Raw genomic sequence first — 17,888 nt, 5'->3', positions numbered from 1 at the left:
AGCATTCATTAATCACACCCTGAATGCAGCTGTGTTTTCTCCGTTGATTTGATGATGCATTTTTTCCCACAGCACACATGCATAAATGTTCTGAATACTATTTTTTTTTTCTTTTAAATAAAGTATTTAGATGATACTGGATGCTGGACTTTTTAATGCATCTAGTATCAAAATCTAGATGGAAACACCTTAAATTGTTTTAGCAAGCACATCAAGGCAGGAAGGTAGAAGTAACGTGAAATAATAGTCGCCACATGCAGCTGATGTATAATTCATGCATCAATACAGCAGATGTGTTGTATAAAGTAATTAACTAATCAGAACAATCAGGAGAGAGAGAGAGAGAGAGGAGTGACTCCAGATGCATCTGCTTCATGCGCCAAATGAAATCTGTCTGTCTTGGAGGGACGCTGGCAGCAGGAAAGCAAAGCCCAGTGCTCACCGTCCTCTCTTTCTCTCTATTTCTTTTGTTTCCCTTTTCCATCTCTCTCTTGTTCTATCCTTTCCTGCAGTTGTCCTAAACTGGAAGACCTTCCTCCCGAGCAGTGGACCCACTCTACAGTAAGAAATGCGCTCAAGGAGTTACTCAAAGACATGAACCAGAGCACTCTGGCAAAAGAATGTCCCTTATCACAGGTGCTGGAGCCTTCCACGTCTAGTTGCCAAGATTGCAAGTGTCCCTTTTCAAATGCCCAGAGTTTGATAGAGTGGAAATGGACAGAATTGCCATAGAAATCCAAATCAATAGCCATTGTCATCCCCGTAGATTAATGCACTTTATTTTGATGCTGTTGCAGCACTGAATGCGAGTATTGTTGGGTAAACAATGGGCGAACCACAATGATCTTGATAATGCATTACAAGCTGTGAACTGTTATGGGTGAATCTCACGAAACCTGTCAACATGTCATGCTTTAACCTCAAAATCCAAGGATAGAAAGAATTGTATTTTGCTTTTAGAAAATTAGTTCTATTGTTTTTAAATATATATATATATATATATATATATATATATATATATATATATATATATATATATATATATATATATATATATATATATATATATATATATATATTTAATGACAGTTGCAGCTCATGTTCCTATTACTGCAATGCAAAACAAAACCTGCAGATGTGTATATATATATATAACTGAAATGTTCTATTTTAATATAATATTTTAAAACATAGTTACATTGTTTTGGAGTCTTTTAATTTATGCTTATTAAAAAAAAAAAAAAAAAAAAACTCTATTACCATAGTAAAAATCTAATCAGAATCAGGGAGAGTCGCTGAGGGAGAGAGTCTGCTTAATGCTTAATGAAAATAATGTAAAAAAAAATAATTAATTAAGTGAGCTTAATGTTTTTTTGTTTAAGTAAATTGAATATTTTTTTTTCTATTCTAATCGTCAATATTTATAAAAATCTTTTAAAAGTATTGATACAGCATTATAATAATATTTTGGAGTCTTTATAAAGAATTTTTATTCATCCTGATTTTTTTTTTTAAAAAGTGTAAATAAACAAAATACTGTATTACCAGAATGAAAATTTCAGAATAGTCATGAAAAAAAGTGAAATGTAAAACATCCAAAGTATTACAGTAGAATCTGGGGAATCTGCTTAATGGTATTGAAAAAAAAAAAAAAATGGTAATGGTCCTAAAAATGGCCATTTTTAAATGTGAAATCCAAACGCTTTTTTCCAATTTTTCCCTCTTGATTTTGCAGTGAAATGTGATCTGGGCATGATTTCATGAGATTCACCCTTAAAACTACAGTGCATTTTAAATAAGCAGAGCTGCTGTTTAAATGCTTAGGGAAAGGCGAGTCTATTTCGTCTCAGGGAAGCCCGTTCTTTACCTGCAGGTGTGTGTGTGTGTGGTGATGTAAAGACTCCCAGGATGCTGTTCAGGCAGCGCAGGGGCTGGGCCGCTCCACATCTCTCTAATCACTCTGTTTACAGTCCATATGTGAGCTATTCCCACCGAGCAGCGGCCCGGTGCTTACACTGAATTAGAGTCCACTCACAGCTCGCATGCTGTAAGCTGGGCGGCCCGCAAGTGTGTGCTGCAATTTTCGGGAGGGGGTGGGGGGGTTTCTGCTATTGTTGTTACTGATTTCTCTAGCTGGCATGGAGGAGGAGTGTCTTTCGCTAATTTAAGTCATTACTTCTCGGGTTAGAACAGGATTCCCCGTCTGCCACACTGTTAGGGTCGTCTTTGATAGGTAACCTAGTAGAGGTGACCTTTTTATTTAGGTGAACAGTCTTGTTGTTGAACAGGAAGTGTTGAAGAGATCAGGCAGATTTAAGAACGAACGCCAACTTTTATAGGATTTATTTCATCTTGATACTCCAATCGGTAAGCCCTGCTTTTAAAAAGGTTAATGAATGGAGAATCAGAAGGAGAATTACACCAGAATGGATGGGGATTGTAAATGTAGTGCTTTTTTTCCCCCCCAAAGCTACATTGCATTTTTAGATTTACGCGCTAACAGGAGCTGTTCGTTCTAGTGTAGTTGGGGAACTTTGTGTGTGACTAGTTGGTTAGTCATTCTTAAAGGAAGCCTATGTAATAATGTTGATTAGATGGACTGTCATACACCAACCAGACATTTTTCTTAGTAAAACTAGCAAGCTGGACAGAGTTCAGCCAAATCAGGAGTCTTGATGTGTTTTTCAAAGCTGAAGTAGTTTTCATTTGACTTGAGAAAACAGCCAAGTGGTCAAAAACTGTGACAAAAAGGCTAAATGTATTAATGTTATGCATGCATATATGTGCTTTCTCATTAATATACTTTTTCTAGTTATCATTGTATTATAACTGAAAAAATCTGGAAGTTAAACATTAATTTTAATTTTGTTGCAATATTAATGTTGATTTTTTTTCAATACTGACATTCATATTAATTTTAAATACAATGTAAGGGGATTAACTTTATTTAAAAAAAGTTTCAAAATTCATCCCTTAAGTGTTGTATTATAAAACTTAAACACTATTTTTAATTTTATAATAATGAAGCTGATATTTATATAAATATTATAATATTTATATATGATATTGATAATTTCCATTGATATTGTTATATACACTGACACACAGTATAGTATAGTATTTTTTTTTTTTTTTTTTTTTTGGTGGCACAGATTAATTTAGCATCTTCTCAAAGTAAACGTGCTAAAACTTTCCAGTGCCATTGTTTACAAATTAACCATTTACTTAAATTTTATAATATATATACAGTTTCAAAGTTTATCCCCTCTTAAGTGTGTCACTCTGAAAGTAAATGAATGAATGAATGAATAAATAAATAAATAAATACATAAATAAATAAATACATAAATAAAAACTTAGATAAACACACCAGATGACCTCAATAATGACTACCCATTCCTAGTTTGAGTTTTTGGGCTTAAGATGACATGGTTAAAAAAACCTGGATATTGTTTACAGCAGAATGTAATTCGCCTGCTGTCAGACCGATTTTTTTCATGCAATGCTAAAGAAAGGAGAAAAGTAAATTGCTCATCCAGGTTTGTGTGGGGCCCCTCCTGCTCATCAGCCATCTTTCAGCACACGTATGTTTCCCTGTGATCAAACTACACCCCTCTGTCCCCTCAGACGACTGCAACAATAGAGCACCCCACCCACCCCGTGGCCCTGAAAGAGCAGCTGTGTAGTTGCATAGCAGCAAAATAGCCGTCAAATGCCATCTTTGCTCGGGTTTGACACAAGCTTTCCCCCTTTTCTCATCCAATGGACGAAAAAGAAGCTGTAATTAAGATGTTTTTAAAGAAAAAAATGAAAAGGAGCGGGAATGAACCCACCTCTCCAACACAATGTGAACAGTCTCTCCGCAGGGAGACTAAAAGATGGCACGTAAGAAGGAAGTACAAACAGTGTGCACTTGACTAGATACGGAGCGTTTTTATGAGACACTCCTGTGACGGAAAGCCAAATAGATGGTTTAGGTTGATAACGGCATGACACACTTCCTGGGCGCACTGATAAGCCTCATGATGGTTATCTTTTAAAGAGGCTTGTCCCATTACCTGTTGATGGCTCCTGGCGTGTGGTTTGTCCTGTGTTGCGGTTGGGTTGTACAGGTCTCGGGAGTTTGAGACGAGTGATTAATGAACGGAGCTTTTCACAACATCTGTGTCAACTGTACACAATATGAGCATTTGACTCGCATCAGATCTCAAACAGATCATTGATGACTCATGAAATCTTGGTAATTTCATTGCTCCTCTATTGTTAGTTGACGGGTTTGTTTGTAAGCTCCCTTCCATCCTGACTGTTGTTTCAGATCAGCGATAAAAGAGGCAATGACATTTTAAAACGCCAGTTGGTCTTCAGATGTGCGGTTTGAACCTGGCCTCCTATCAGCATGGCACTGTGGTTTCAAATTCCACCCTTGCTTTTGGAAAGCATCTTCTGCTCGTCTTGGATACCATTATACACTTTTCATTTCTCCGGCAGCACAAGCTTTGGCAGTAAAGTTTAATAGTCCTTCTCAAGCGATGTGTGCTTTGGTGAGTGGTTAACCCTGGCTGGCTGGTCCTGCTGAACTGTGCACCTGTTCATGGAGATGTGCTGCAGAAAGGTTCCAGAAGAGTTTTTTTAGCCTGATGCTGTTGGAGAACCTTTTGGGCATATAGCATATAGCGCCTAAAATGGCATAGAGCGCCTTAGTTCCCCTTTGACACCAAAAAGGTTCAATTTTTATTTTTTAGTTCTGTGCCATATAATATTAAATATAAATTTAAATAAAATTTTAATTCCACATAAAGTTGTAGGAGAAGCATTTAAATTTCCATGTCATTTAAGAACATTTTAAAGTCCCATGTCATAGAAGAGCTTCTTAAAATTTTGTATGATGTCATAGGAGAACTTTTTAAAACTCCATATGATATCATAGAAGAACAATTTAAATTTCTATATTTTGCCATAAGGCAAATATTTTTAAGTTCCAATGATGTCACAGAGCATTTTTAAAATCTGTATGATGTCATAGAGAATATTAAGTTCCGTGTACATGTATATCATAGAAGAACAATTTACAATTCATTCCATATGATGTCATGGAAGATAATTTTTAAGTAATGTATGATGTCATAGGAGAACATTTTAAATGTAGTTGTTATGCTACAAGCAAAAAAAAAAAAAAAAAAAGAACAATTTGTTTCCATCTCAGTTAGAACATATTCATATGATATTTTTCCTAGTAAGAACAAGTTCCATATGATGTCATAGAAGATACTTTTTAAATTCCATGTTGTCAAAGATTTTTTTAACTCCATATGAAATCATAGGATAACAATTTAAATTTCCATATCATGTCATAAGCAAATGTTTTTAAGTTCCATACGATGTTAAAGGAAAACCCCATATGAGGACATTTTAAAGTTCCATGATGTCATGGAAAAGCCATTTTAAATTCCATATGATGTCATAGAATAACTTTATAAAAAAAGCGGATATCATATTATTGATTAACACTTTACATTTTCATATCATGTCATTAGAAATAATCATGTTCCATATGAAGTCATATAAGAGCCTTTTTAAGTTTTGTATGAGCATGTTTTAAACTCCATATATTGTAGAAGAACCTAAAAGTCCATGTTAAAGAGAACATTTTAAAGTTGTGATATCAAAGAAAAATATATATGATGTCAAAGAAAAACAGTTCTTACACCAACCTATAATCTAACATCAAAAACAAATCTCCAAAGAATCTTCCAGTCACATCAAGAACCCTTCAGAGGGAAAATGGTTCTTGATAAGAGTTGCATAACTGCCTCTGAAGAGCCTTCATTCTTGAGAGCACATCTCTAGGTCTTCAAGATCGTTTAGAAAAGGGAACGCTGAAGTTATCCATAAACTCAAACTCTACCATACACCGCAAAGTCCCCCTCCTCCGCACCTCCAAGTCCCCAATTGCTCATGTTATAAAAATGATAAAGCTGCCGTACCTGTAATTTAAAAACAGATGGTTTCATCTCTTGAATATTTATAACAATCAAAACAATTTCTGCACTATGTAGCCCAGGGCTATTAAGGTGTTAAGTGTTAAGTTTAATGAAAAAGAATCTCAGCTTTTTTTTTTCTTCTTTTTTTTTTGGACTGGAATGTATTAAAATAGAAGAAGAAAAAGCAGAGGGGATGAATAGGAAATGTGCTGTTAGGGCAGTGAGGAGACATGAACTCGTTGTGTGGTCTCAACATGCAACTCCGGCTGTGAAAACAGATTGTGAATATGAGTTGCATTCATATAGGGCAGAAATCCCCAAAGCATCATCTGCTTTGCTGTCTGCCTCACAGAGCCTCCTGTATGCATCCACTTTCATACTCTGTGGCATTTGTTAAAGGGACATGTATTTTTTAGTTTCTACTTTTGCAGAAAAAATTGTGCATGAATCCCGTTACATACAGTACGTTTTTTGGATCAAGATATGACACTGTGTACCATATACATAATGTTAAATCATGCGTAGTACAGGATTTTTTTTTTTTTGTACTGTGAGTAAACATACATTTTAAACGACACAAAATTTTGTCTTGCAGAGTATGATTTCTTCAATTGTTAACAGCACTTACTATGCAAATGTGTCTGCGGCGAAGTGTCAAGAATTCGGACGCTGGTATAAGCATTTCAAGAAGACAAAAGACATGATAGGTAAGCCAAATGCTTAACGGACATTTGTGAAAATCCCATCTAAAAAAGACACCTGTCTGTCTGTCTGTCTGTCACTCTATCCGTCTGTGTATCTACCCATCTGTTTGTCTCTCTATCTGTCTGACTATTTATCCGTTTATCAATCAATCCGTCTGTCTCTCTATGTATGTATATCTATTGATTATTTATTTATCGGATTGTCTCTATATCTATGTATATCTATCTATTGACTATTTGTCTGTCTCTCTATCAGTCTATTTGTCTATCTTTTCCGACTTATTATATGTCTGTCTATGTATTTCCGCCTGCCTGTCTGTCTATCTAGTCTTTTCCTTGTCTACTTATTTTTAACGTGCCTTATTTGTTTATTCTTTAGATTCAGTTAAAATGCAAATTTAACAAATCCCTGTCAAATATAGACCAATGTTGCAAATAATAATAATCAACAGCACTGTGATTTTTAGCTTTTCAAGTGTTCGAACACGCACCTGTCAGTCAGTCAGGTTGCTCTTGACATCTGCCTCTTGTTTCCTGTTCACACGTTCATTTTACCCCCACTAACATTCTCTCTTTCTCTCTCCACACCTGTGAATGCGTGTGCTGCGTGTTTATGTGTTCGTCTGCGCAGTCGTGCGCCAGCCCTCCCAGCTGGAGGGCTACCTGGGGACGTGTGTCCTCCATGACAGTCCACGTGCCACCACGTTAGGTAGGTCACGTGACGCACAGCAACCCTCCCCACCTTATTATTCATGAGCACATGTGCTCACATTCCAATGGCGGTGACACCGTACCTTTGTGTTAACACCTGACGACAGGCCGAGAGCCTTGTGAGTGGGACAGTTAGCGTCAGATGAAGCAATCTGCCACGATAAAAACATTCACATAAACACATCTGTACACAGCCAACTCTTTTGTCTTTTGTTGTGGCTCTAAATGTTTGCCATATCAAAACAAAGGTATTTGTATAGCGCTTTTTACAATACACATTGTTCAAAGCAGCTTTACGGAAATTCATGTTAGTATTTATAATATCTTAATGTCTTCATGCTTTATAGTCGCTTTAACAGATTAGAGCTGGATGATGATATAGTTAAGCAGTTTTTAATCTAAATTATATTGTTTGATTTTGAGGTTTGAAGCAAAAACAGAATGGTCTGAACTAAATTGATCTGAATAAAAAGATTCATTAAAGATTCCGTAGTTCACCCCAAAATTAAAATTGTCATCATTTACTCACCTTTAAAGTGATAGTTCACCTTCAGTTGCTGGTCCCTACTGACTTCCATAGTATTGGGGGGGGGCACTATGCAAGTCACTATGCAAGAACCCTTTAAGTCGTTCCAAACCTGTATGAGTTTCTTTCTTCTATTGAAAAATGTTGGTTACCAACCAGTTGCTTGTAGCCATTGACTTTCATAGTATTTTGTCCTCTGATGTAAGTCAATGGCTACCGGCAACAGTGTGGTGACCTACATTCTTCAAAACATCTTCTTTTGTGCTCAACAGAGGATGAGTGAATGATGATTTTTGGGTGAACTATGCCTTTTCCTGTTTATTACTGTGATGCTGTTTTGAAACAGTTTGTATAATATAAAGCGCTACATAAATAAATTTGGCTTTACTTTTTTTCAAAGTGACTAATATTGCAAACAAGTTATGTTATATTGCATTCAGGTTATAGGTTTAATCAGTTCATGCATTCCATGGGAATTGAACCCATGACCTTGACATTGCTCTATTATCTAAACTGCAGGAATGCGAGGCTGTAGTTATGCCTCGGTTATGGGTTTAACTCCCAGAGAACACTGCTAGTGATAAAGTGCATGTCTTGAATGCACTCCCTATTGCAACTGTTTCATAAGTGGTCAGTGAGAGGCCGGTCTCGCAAGATCTTGCAGAGTGTGGCAAGCTGTCTCTAGCGCAGTAGCGCTCCCATTCAAAACGCAGCCGGGCTGGAGGGCGAGTGCCCACCGTGCCGTGGGGTTTTACCTCCCTCCCCTCAGCCCACATTCTCTCTCCCATTGTGCTCCTAATCCCAGCCTGCTTTGTGGCGAATTCCACAGGAGGGACTCCGGTTCTCTGTCTGTGTCGCAGCCGCTGCCGCTGCAATCGGGGCCTGCGAACGCTTTCTTCCAACCTTTTCAATTTGCATGGAAAAGCCTGTGCCCCCCAGCAGTTTTCAACACCAAAAAGACAACTGAGAGGCATACCGTAACATCCGAGCACAGGAATGAGGGGGATTAAGGGAGAGCTTTGATTATTACCCAGTTTTTTTGTTTGTTTGTGTTTTTTTTTTTCTTTCCCTCTCACTTTCTAATGATATTGAAAAGAACAGTTATGGCTTTGTGCTCGCTGTCAGTTAAGACACATGTTTGCGTCCTTGTGCTTATTGTGTGTATCTCTGGAGAGTTTCCATGCGCTTAATCTGGTTTTTATCTTCCTGTTGAAATTTTTATATTTTGATGATTTGCCATAATGCTTTTTTTGCGCTCCATCCGTAAGATTGTGATGGAGTTGTGCGGCGCGCTAGTAGGTGATGGGCGTTGTATTGTTGTTGTTTTTTTTTTTTTTTTTTTAAGTAATATTTTTTCAGCTGAATACCTGTGTTTCAGGAACGCTTTAGTCCTTTAAAGGATTGGTTTAAAATTTTTTGCTATATTTACTCAGCTTTACATTGTTCCTAATCCATATGCTGTTATTTTTCCATGCAACACAAAAAGAGAAATTTAATAAATCTTCAAGCAGCTCTTTTCAATATTAATAGTGACCACATCTGTCAAAAAGCTGCAATAAGCTGTGAAATAGATTTTAAAAAAATGCACACTAAAAGTACAGTAGTCCATCTTTCAGAAAAGTGACAGATTATGGGTTAAGAATTATTTCTTTAAATTCACAAATTCATAAGTACTTTTTTATTTTATTTTCAGATTTTCAAGCATGTTTGCCACCATACCTTATTTTCTATCTGCTCAGAGACCATGCATGCTCTGGGCTTCCAGTGCGACACGCTCCGGTTATATTTAGACTTTCCCAAAATTTCATATTAGCCAGCTTGTGTTTTAGAATTAAGAGCATAAAGGGTTCAAGTGTATGACTCTCTGGCTCGGTCCATGTGAAGACATCCTGCTTGCTGCTTAAGCACAGCGCCCACACTGCCATGATTTTATTGCTCACATGATTTGGCCATGGACGTTATAAACTAATTACTGGTGCTGCCAATTTATGCAGATACAGGTCACACAGTGTGGCCCTTTATATTAGAGAGGTTGTATTGGTTTACTGTAGTAATGGCAGGCTGGAACGGGTTTGATTACTGTTTCTTTAGCTTGAAACTCTTGCTTCTTGACTTCCGGTCATGTCCAATTTGTTATGAAAGTGTTTACTGTTTGATATTGATATTTTGTGATAGTAATAAGGCAATTAATCACTCATTTTGAAAATATCAGCATGCCCATTTGTCCAGTTAAGTGATCGTTTCTGTAGTTCCTTTTTTTATTCTGTTAATTTTTATTCATTCATTTTCAGAATTCATTTCTAAATTTTATTGTGCTAGTGATCCTAAAAGTATCAATCTTTTTTGGTACCAAGTTGATACTAAAATGAAATGAATATTTTTTTAATGTTAGTATGTACTGTAATAGAGTTTTGAATTGCATTTTGAAAAACAAATGTTTTTATGAGGTAATAATGTAAACACTAACATTTCATCTTAAAGTCAGATCATCTCTGCGCATTAGACCTAATAGACCTGCCGCTGTCTTTTTTGTTGTTAATATGAATCCAACAACACAATATTGACAAAAAAAAGAGAAAAGCACTTTCCGTGTTCTCTATTAATGACTGTTTGCATGAATAAATACTTGAAACAATATTTACTTAATTGAGAAATGCCTGCACTACATTCCACTAATTTAATTTGTTCATATTCATAATAATATTTTTTAAATAGAGTGGGTTCAGTAGCATATCAGATGCAGTGGTATCAAACTTAGTATCTAGAAACATGAAATTTCACTGCTTTAAATTTGGGATCAAACTTTTTTTATTATTATTATTATTATTATTGTGACAACCCTAAATATATTTTATTTTCCCTACATTTTTTAATTGTATATACATTTTTATTTTATTTTTATGTTTTATTTATATCGTATATATTTTAGTTTTTTATTTTATATATTTCTTATTTGTTGAAAACTATGTCGAGTAACAATTTTGTTATTGTGAAGTTTTATTTCTTAAATACACACACACACACGGATAGAAATATATGTATATATGTTATATAGAATTTTGTTTTTAATTATTATTGAAAATCAAAGACTGGTTTAGAGTAACAACATCAGCTTGGTTGGTTTTGTTGATTTTCTTCTTTGTGTCCACTTTTAGCTGAGATGGACAGTCTGTCTGATCTTTCTCCACCCGGAACCAACCACCTCAGCTTCAGCCAGCAGCCCATCCCGGGCAGCACGGCCGAGCAGTCCCCGTCCCCGGTGCCCCTGTCCCACAGCAGTCAGGCCCCCAGCCGTGCCCAGCTCCCCGGCCTGCACCCCGGCCTGGTGTCCAGCCCCATCAGCCCTCAGCTGGTGAATCAGCAGATCGTCATGGCTCAGATCCTCAACCAGCAGTACGCCGTCAACCGTCTCCTGGCCCAGCAGTCCCTGAGCCAGCAGTATCTCAACCACCCACCTGTCAACCGTGCACTCAACAAACCGCTGGACACGCAGGTGTCCACCAACGCCGAGGTCTCATCAGAGATCTACCAGTGGGTCAGAGACGAGCTGAAGAGGGCGGGAATCTCCCAGGCCGTATTTGCCCGTGTGGCCTTCAACAGGACACAGGTACATTTATTGGATTATAATATATGAATCATTTGGAATAAAAGTGGTTTATGAGATAAAAGATAAACATACTACATGGGGCAAGATTATCTCAAAAATGTTAAATTTTTTAGCAAAGTGGTCTGTCTCATCCTAGTTAGACAGATTTCTCACATCAACTACAAAACCCTAGCAAGCTCTCTACATAATTTGATTCTTTTTTTAGTCATTTTTTGTTTACTTATTTTAGTTATAAAAATTGTCAAACAAACAGTTTTTTATATTATTGAAAGAAGTCTCTTATGCAATGTGTCATGCTGATTTCTAAGATATCATCTTTTGGACATTCCCATAATGCACTGCAACTAGCAGAGTAGAAGAAATCCAACCAAAACGGCAGATAAATGCCTTCAGTACTGGAAAATATTGATTAAAAAATATTCCAGTCTAGTTAGTTAGATGGCAATATTTTGTTTTTATCAAAATATTTTATATTAAATAGCTCAATCTGGAAAGAATTGAAAGTAATCTTTTAAGAATGATTGAGTGATTTTGTAAAGAATCTATGTAGAGAATAAAAATAATGTTAACTTTTTTTCTATTACTTTTTACTCCAAAGATTTTTGAGTGAAAATCATCCCGAACAATAAAAAAAAACACACACTTTTGAATATTCTTTACAAGAACCAAATCAAGTAACCATAAAGTCAATGGAGTTAAAACAAATAGATCAACAACAAAGTCATATTCCCTTTTTTTCTTACAATAAAAATAATTATTTTTAATTGTGATTTATTTAATAAAAACATTTAAAATATTTTTATTTTTATTATTTTTAAAATAAAATGTGAGTATTTAATAAAAAATAATTATAATAATTAAAAAAAATTTATACTACAAAAATACTTAGCTTTTATTTTGGCGGAAAGTGATCCCTTTAAGCTGTTGCTTTGTTGGCATTCGGTTTATATTTGATTTTCATTGCAAATCTAGTAAAATGGGTGGCACTGGTGCATTTTGCGCTTCCAAATGCACGTTACATGAGACCCAAACTCACAGCGCTTGCAGAAGTGGAGCATTTACTGTGAAATCACCAAATAATGAGCTGCACACGTGTAAATGAACACAGTGCGTCGCTTCGCTCTGAAACTCACTGCGCATAAGTGATTTTATTTCGAGGTTTTGTGCAGTTTTAGCATGTACTATAGAATGATTCAGATCTGTGTTTTATATCAGTTAGGGTGCTGTCTTTGAAGGCAGCTGTCTATGTAGGTGGTGTCCAGTAAGGCAGATCACTAGGATTTGGAACAGAGCCATTAAGAATGTTGTTTTGGTAGATGTGTCAAATTATTTAGTTGATGATTATAAATGCTGAATCATATGCCCAGCTCTGCCCCAGCCCCATACATCAGCTGTGGCATGTTCATGTGATGCTTGCCACTACACGCTCTGTACATCATTAAAATTCACCCTGCCTTGCTAATATAGTGACAGCAGAACACTCACAGTTAGATGCTTTATCTGCTTTTGTTTTGGGATCAACACAGAGTGCCCAATCATCCAGTAAATGCAGGGTTATCAGGACAAAAAGCAGCCGAGCACTTTTCTCACAGATATTGCATCTCATCATTCAATCAAAAACTTTACAAATCGTCAGCTTCCTGGCAGGAGTAACTGATCACTGACTCACGTCTTTTGGTTTGCACGCCCATGGCTTTGACCTTGTTTTTCGTCACTGCACACTGCACTGTGACAAGACACTTATTAGCGGTTTTGGCTAAGGCAGACATCAAATTTGCAAATTTGCTTTTGAAAGTATTTGAGAATTCACTATAAAATATATGGAAACTGATTTATATATTTTTTTTTTATTAATTTTTTACTGATACTAGGGAAAATGGCCACAGATTATTGACTGATCAATATATGAGTCCACTACTAAGAGTGGAAATTATCAGGGATCATTTGTAAACATCTGGTTCATGATAGGTTAATATTATGATGATTTTCTTGTTTAGTTATTTTTTTAGTTATTAAAAATTGTCATACAGTTAGGGTCAGATTATTATTATTATTATTATTATAATATTTTTTTTTTGAAGAATTCTCTAATACTAGCAAAGACTGCATTTATTTGAGCAAAAATGCAGTTAAAACCTTCTTATTGCGATTTTTATTTTAATTTAAAATCACTGTTTATTTTAAATAGACATTTATTCTTTCATGAATAGAAAGTTCAAAGCAGTATTTTATTTAAAAAAAAAAATTTTTGTAACAATGTACACATCTTTACTGTTACTTTTAATAAACTTAATGCAAAATAAAATTATTAATTTCTTTCAAAAGAAAATCTTAATGGCCGAAACGTTTAACTGTTTGTATTATTATTATTTTTTTTTTGCTTGCGCTTCAGCCTTTTGTACAATTATAGTTCCGTTTTGAGTTTGGATTTTTGTCAAATAAATTGTCACTGTACATTTTTCTCAAAATATTGTTGCACATACCAGGGCTATTATTGTTACCTAAAACTAAAACCCTAAAAAAAAAAGGTTCATTACTAGAAAAAAAAAAAAAAGCTATAAACATGTATAAAAATTTATTTTATTTCAGCTAGTTGCCAAGCCAGCATTTCTCATTTTCATTTAGTTTAAAGGGGTCATGAACTGCCTATTATTTTGTACTGTTCTTGGAAGTCTATTCATAATGTTAAGATCTTTACAACAAAAAACACCATAATTTAGATGTAATAGGCTATTTTTTGTTTTGACCGTCTCATCAGAACGCTCTGTTAGAATAGACATGGCGGATTGCCTCGGAAATAAACACTCACTGCTATGATTGGCTAACAGTTGTGTATGTTTGACAGCCGTATTCTTCATAGATGGATGCTGCTGTGATTTAGGTTCAAATGAATAAATACTCAGTACATGTCAAACGATCTGTAATAACAGACAAAGCAATAGTGACCACAAACAGTTCCTCACACTTGAGTGCTGTAACATTACTGTCAGATCCAATATAGTCTTACAAGTTCTTACTGACGTGGTCTGGATCTTCTTTAAAAATAAAGTTCTTCCACTCTTTCATTATGTTAGGATCAGAAGGAAGGTGATGCAAAGACTTTTTTTTCACAGTTTGGCACAGAACAGTTTTTTTTTTTTTTTTGTGTCTTCTGAGCCTTAGACGTTTTTCCACAACTTGGCACTGCCAAGCGTCTTCTTGTCTTATTTGCATTGGATGTTAGAAGTGGTGGGAGGGGCTAAACAGGCAGTGATGTAGAATCGGTGGGCGGGGCTAAACAGGCAGTGATGTAGAAGCAGGCATTGATCCTCTCCTGTTGTGGCGGGGCTTATCCACACTATTACATCATAAAGTGTCACATTCCACCACCTGTCATTTTTGCAGATTGGCTTCAATATAAGCTGTTTTTAGACTAACAAGGAAGTTTTGAGTTCTGAAACTTATAGGATGTTTCTATAGTACAATGATCTCTTATGTCAAGGGAATTTTGATTTCTCAGTTCATGGCCCCTTTAAGTTAAAATACTAAAATAGCTAAGACTAAAGCTTAAAACTAAAATGTAATAAATGCTATACAGACATATTTAAAAAATTTACAACTTTAATTGAAATATTGCAAAAAAACACAACAAAATTTCAAAAAAATTTAAAGTGAAATATGTGAAAAAATCTACATTTTCACAATCTTAAAATTTTCACAAAATATATATTTATCAGTGATAGTACAATTACACTGGAGAAAACTTAAAGTCTTGATGGTGAGAAGATCTGTACCATATTGCAAAGTCAAATATCTCAATACTTTGTCCCTGTATCAATACATGAAAGCACCCAAACACAAAGTTGTCAGACAAACTCAGCATTGTGGGGATTTTTCACTAGATATTATTAGTACAGCCTCGCCCCTCAATTCTAACCGAAAGCCTTGACAACTGTCTGCCATCATCAGGTGAGACAAAGAGAGACGTACCTGGCCGTGTGCCAGCGGCGGGGGGTGGGTGCTGGCTCGGCCGCGGACTGTCACCGCAGCACGCATGAGCGACTGTTGCTGGAGACAGCGGGAAGATAATGTCTCGCGACGTTCTGCATAAAACCCCCATCTGGCAGGAAGTGACTTTGATGTTGTGTTAGAGCGATAGGAATCTATAGGAATCAGAGGCCACGTCATGACAGGCATGTTTGCACAAATTGGCCTTTAGTTGCGCTGGGAAGAATTTTCAGCATGCATTTTTTATTTTTTTTTGGTTTCCACAGAGCCTTTAAATATTTATTGTACATTCATCCCCACATGTGAATCATGGCTGCATGTGGTAGCATGTCGTGGCGTCTCAGAGTCAAAAAGTTTATGTGGGTTTGGTGGCCAAATTTTAGGTTTTATCATGCAAAGTTCATTACCCTTGATGGTGTTTGATAGAATTTGATCGAAAGTGTTACTGACCAATCCTAGCTTAGCAGCCTTTGGCTTCTACCAGATTTTTTTAGGCTATCTTTTGCTCTTTTCTAACATACATTTCTGTAAAGTGAAAAAAAAAAAATAAATTGGGGTTCAGTAAGATTTTTTTCCTTTTTCCTTTTTTCAGTGACTTTAAAAAGCGTTTCTGATTCTAACTTCCAGTCTTTGTAGTTGTAATCGCATTACTGTATAATTTAACTTATTTGTAAAGAAAACCTTTGTAATGTCATTACATTTTTGGCACTGCATTAGATTACTTTAATGAAAAGCACAGAAATATCCAATTTATTCCTATGGGACAACTGCAGGTGTAACTAAGGTGGGCGGAGCTTATCGGCGGGGCAATTGCTTTGTCGCGGATGGAGTGGATAGAAAGTTTTAATTGTTGCTCTTTGCTATGAGGACAATGCGTTTATTTGTGTGTCTCTCCCAGGGTCTTCTGTCTGAGATTCTTAGAAAAGAGGAAGACCCCAAGACAGCGTCTCAGTCGCTCCTGGTCAACCTGCGAGCCATGCAGAACTTCCTGCAGCTACCGGAAGCGGAGCGCGACCGCATCTACCAGGACGAGAGGGAGCGCAGCTTGACTGCGGCCTCTGCTATGGGCCCTGCACCCCTCATCAGCACCCCTCCCACACGCCCTGTTCAGGTAACATGCTCAAAAGCGCACTCCGATGGGCACTACAAGATCAGTTCTCCTTTGTAGAGTACAAGGTGTGCTGTAGGGTTGTAACCTTTGGTGCATGGCAAAAACTGTTTATTTATTTATTGTATTTTTGTCTTGTTTTCCCAGTTAAAATATCTATGCATCCTTAAAATGATATCAGTTTATTTGGATACATTTTACTTATCCAAGACAGAAAGAATATACAGTATCTTGAATTAGGTTCATTTTTCTTGCTTTTTTTTGGTTTGTTGTTGTTGTTTTTGCATAAATCTACAGATTTAAATAAGTTCTCTGTCTTAGTTATATTTTTTTATAAAAAACTAATAAAAACGACTAACATTAACTAAATTAAAACAGAAAATATTATCTTAATTCAAAATCTGAAACAAGAAACAAAAAACGAGATGAATTTTAGATACATTTTACTTAAAAGACACAGTGGATATATCTGGAATTAGGTTTATTTTCCTTTCTCTGTTGACAAATGTTTCATGCATAAATCTAATAGACTTAAATAGGTTCTCTGTCTTATACATTTATATTAAGCAATTTTGTTAATATTTTGCAAAGCAAAAATCCTGATTTATTTATTTATTTTTTAATAACAGAGCACTGATAATTCATTCAAAGTAAGACCACAGACATGCATCAATATAGTAAATGGGGTCATGCTGAATTTAAAAATATTCTGAATTCTCACTTATGTAAATGCAGGTGGAATTGAACACTCAGACTCAGTTTCAGAACAAATATTTAGCATGCTCTCACTCACAACATAATGAGTGATTAGCAAAGTTGTGTTTTTCATCAGTCATCGTCAGAGTATTTGCTTTGCACAGACAGGAATTTAATGCGTAAATTCCTGAGGACCCCTGCCAACTGCTGGGAAAAAGGACTATTTTAACATGCATACAAAAAATTCCACAGCAGCTTTACTCACGGGAAAAAAAGTGTAAGATTGTACTAGCAGTGGAAGATGGGGAAAACCTGTTTGGTAAAGGTCATTATTTTTGAAGTTCTGTTTGGTGTGTCTAGTGGCCCAGAAATGATGCACTGCGGCTTTAAATGACTGTATTAAAGCAATGTGTTGGTAAGGAGCTCGCACGTGATGGTTTATAATAACACAACCACAAGCACCCCATTACAACCCCACAACTAGAACTCTGTATTTGCAAATCTTGACTGGCATGCAGTTAAGTACAGATGCATTAATATGGACTAAACAAAGCATTTCCCAATGCCT

The 17,888-nt window shown here is 35.9% G+C and overlaps 1 protein-coding gene across 6 annotated transcripts in view; it reads left to right on the top strand.

Moving 5' to 3' along the window:
* LOC109105146 (DNA-binding protein SATB1-like) overlaps positions 1–17,888 on the top strand; it is a 55,674-nt gene that overhangs the window by 16,978 nt on the left and 20,808 nt on the right. For 3 of the 6 annotated variants that reach the window (XM_042773211.1, XM_042773210.1, XM_042773212.1), the window contains exons 5-9: positions 513–636; positions 6,577–6,688; positions 7,317–7,394; positions 11,078–11,529; positions 16,415–16,627. In XM_042773211.1, the coding sequence (XP_042629145.1) occupies positions 513–636; positions 6,577–6,688; positions 7,317–7,394; positions 11,078–11,529; positions 16,415–16,627 (979 nt within the window). The remainder of the gene's footprint in view (positions 1–512; positions 637–6,576; positions 6,689–7,316; positions 7,395–11,077; positions 11,530–16,414; positions 16,628–17,888) is intronic. The other 3 variants (XM_042773213.1, XM_042773215.1, XM_042773214.1) reach the window with 3 other exon arrangements.

The sequence above is a fragment of the Cyprinus carpio genome, chromosome A16 (genome assembly GCF_018340385.1).
Source record: "Cyprinus carpio isolate SPL01 chromosome A16, ASM1834038v1, whole genome shotgun sequence".
Lineage (NCBI taxonomy): Eukaryota > Metazoa > Chordata > Actinopteri > Cypriniformes > Cyprinidae > Cyprinus > Cyprinus carpio.
The sequence above is the reverse complement of the archived record's forward strand: the minus strand, read 5'-3'. Positions and strand labels throughout refer to the sequence as shown.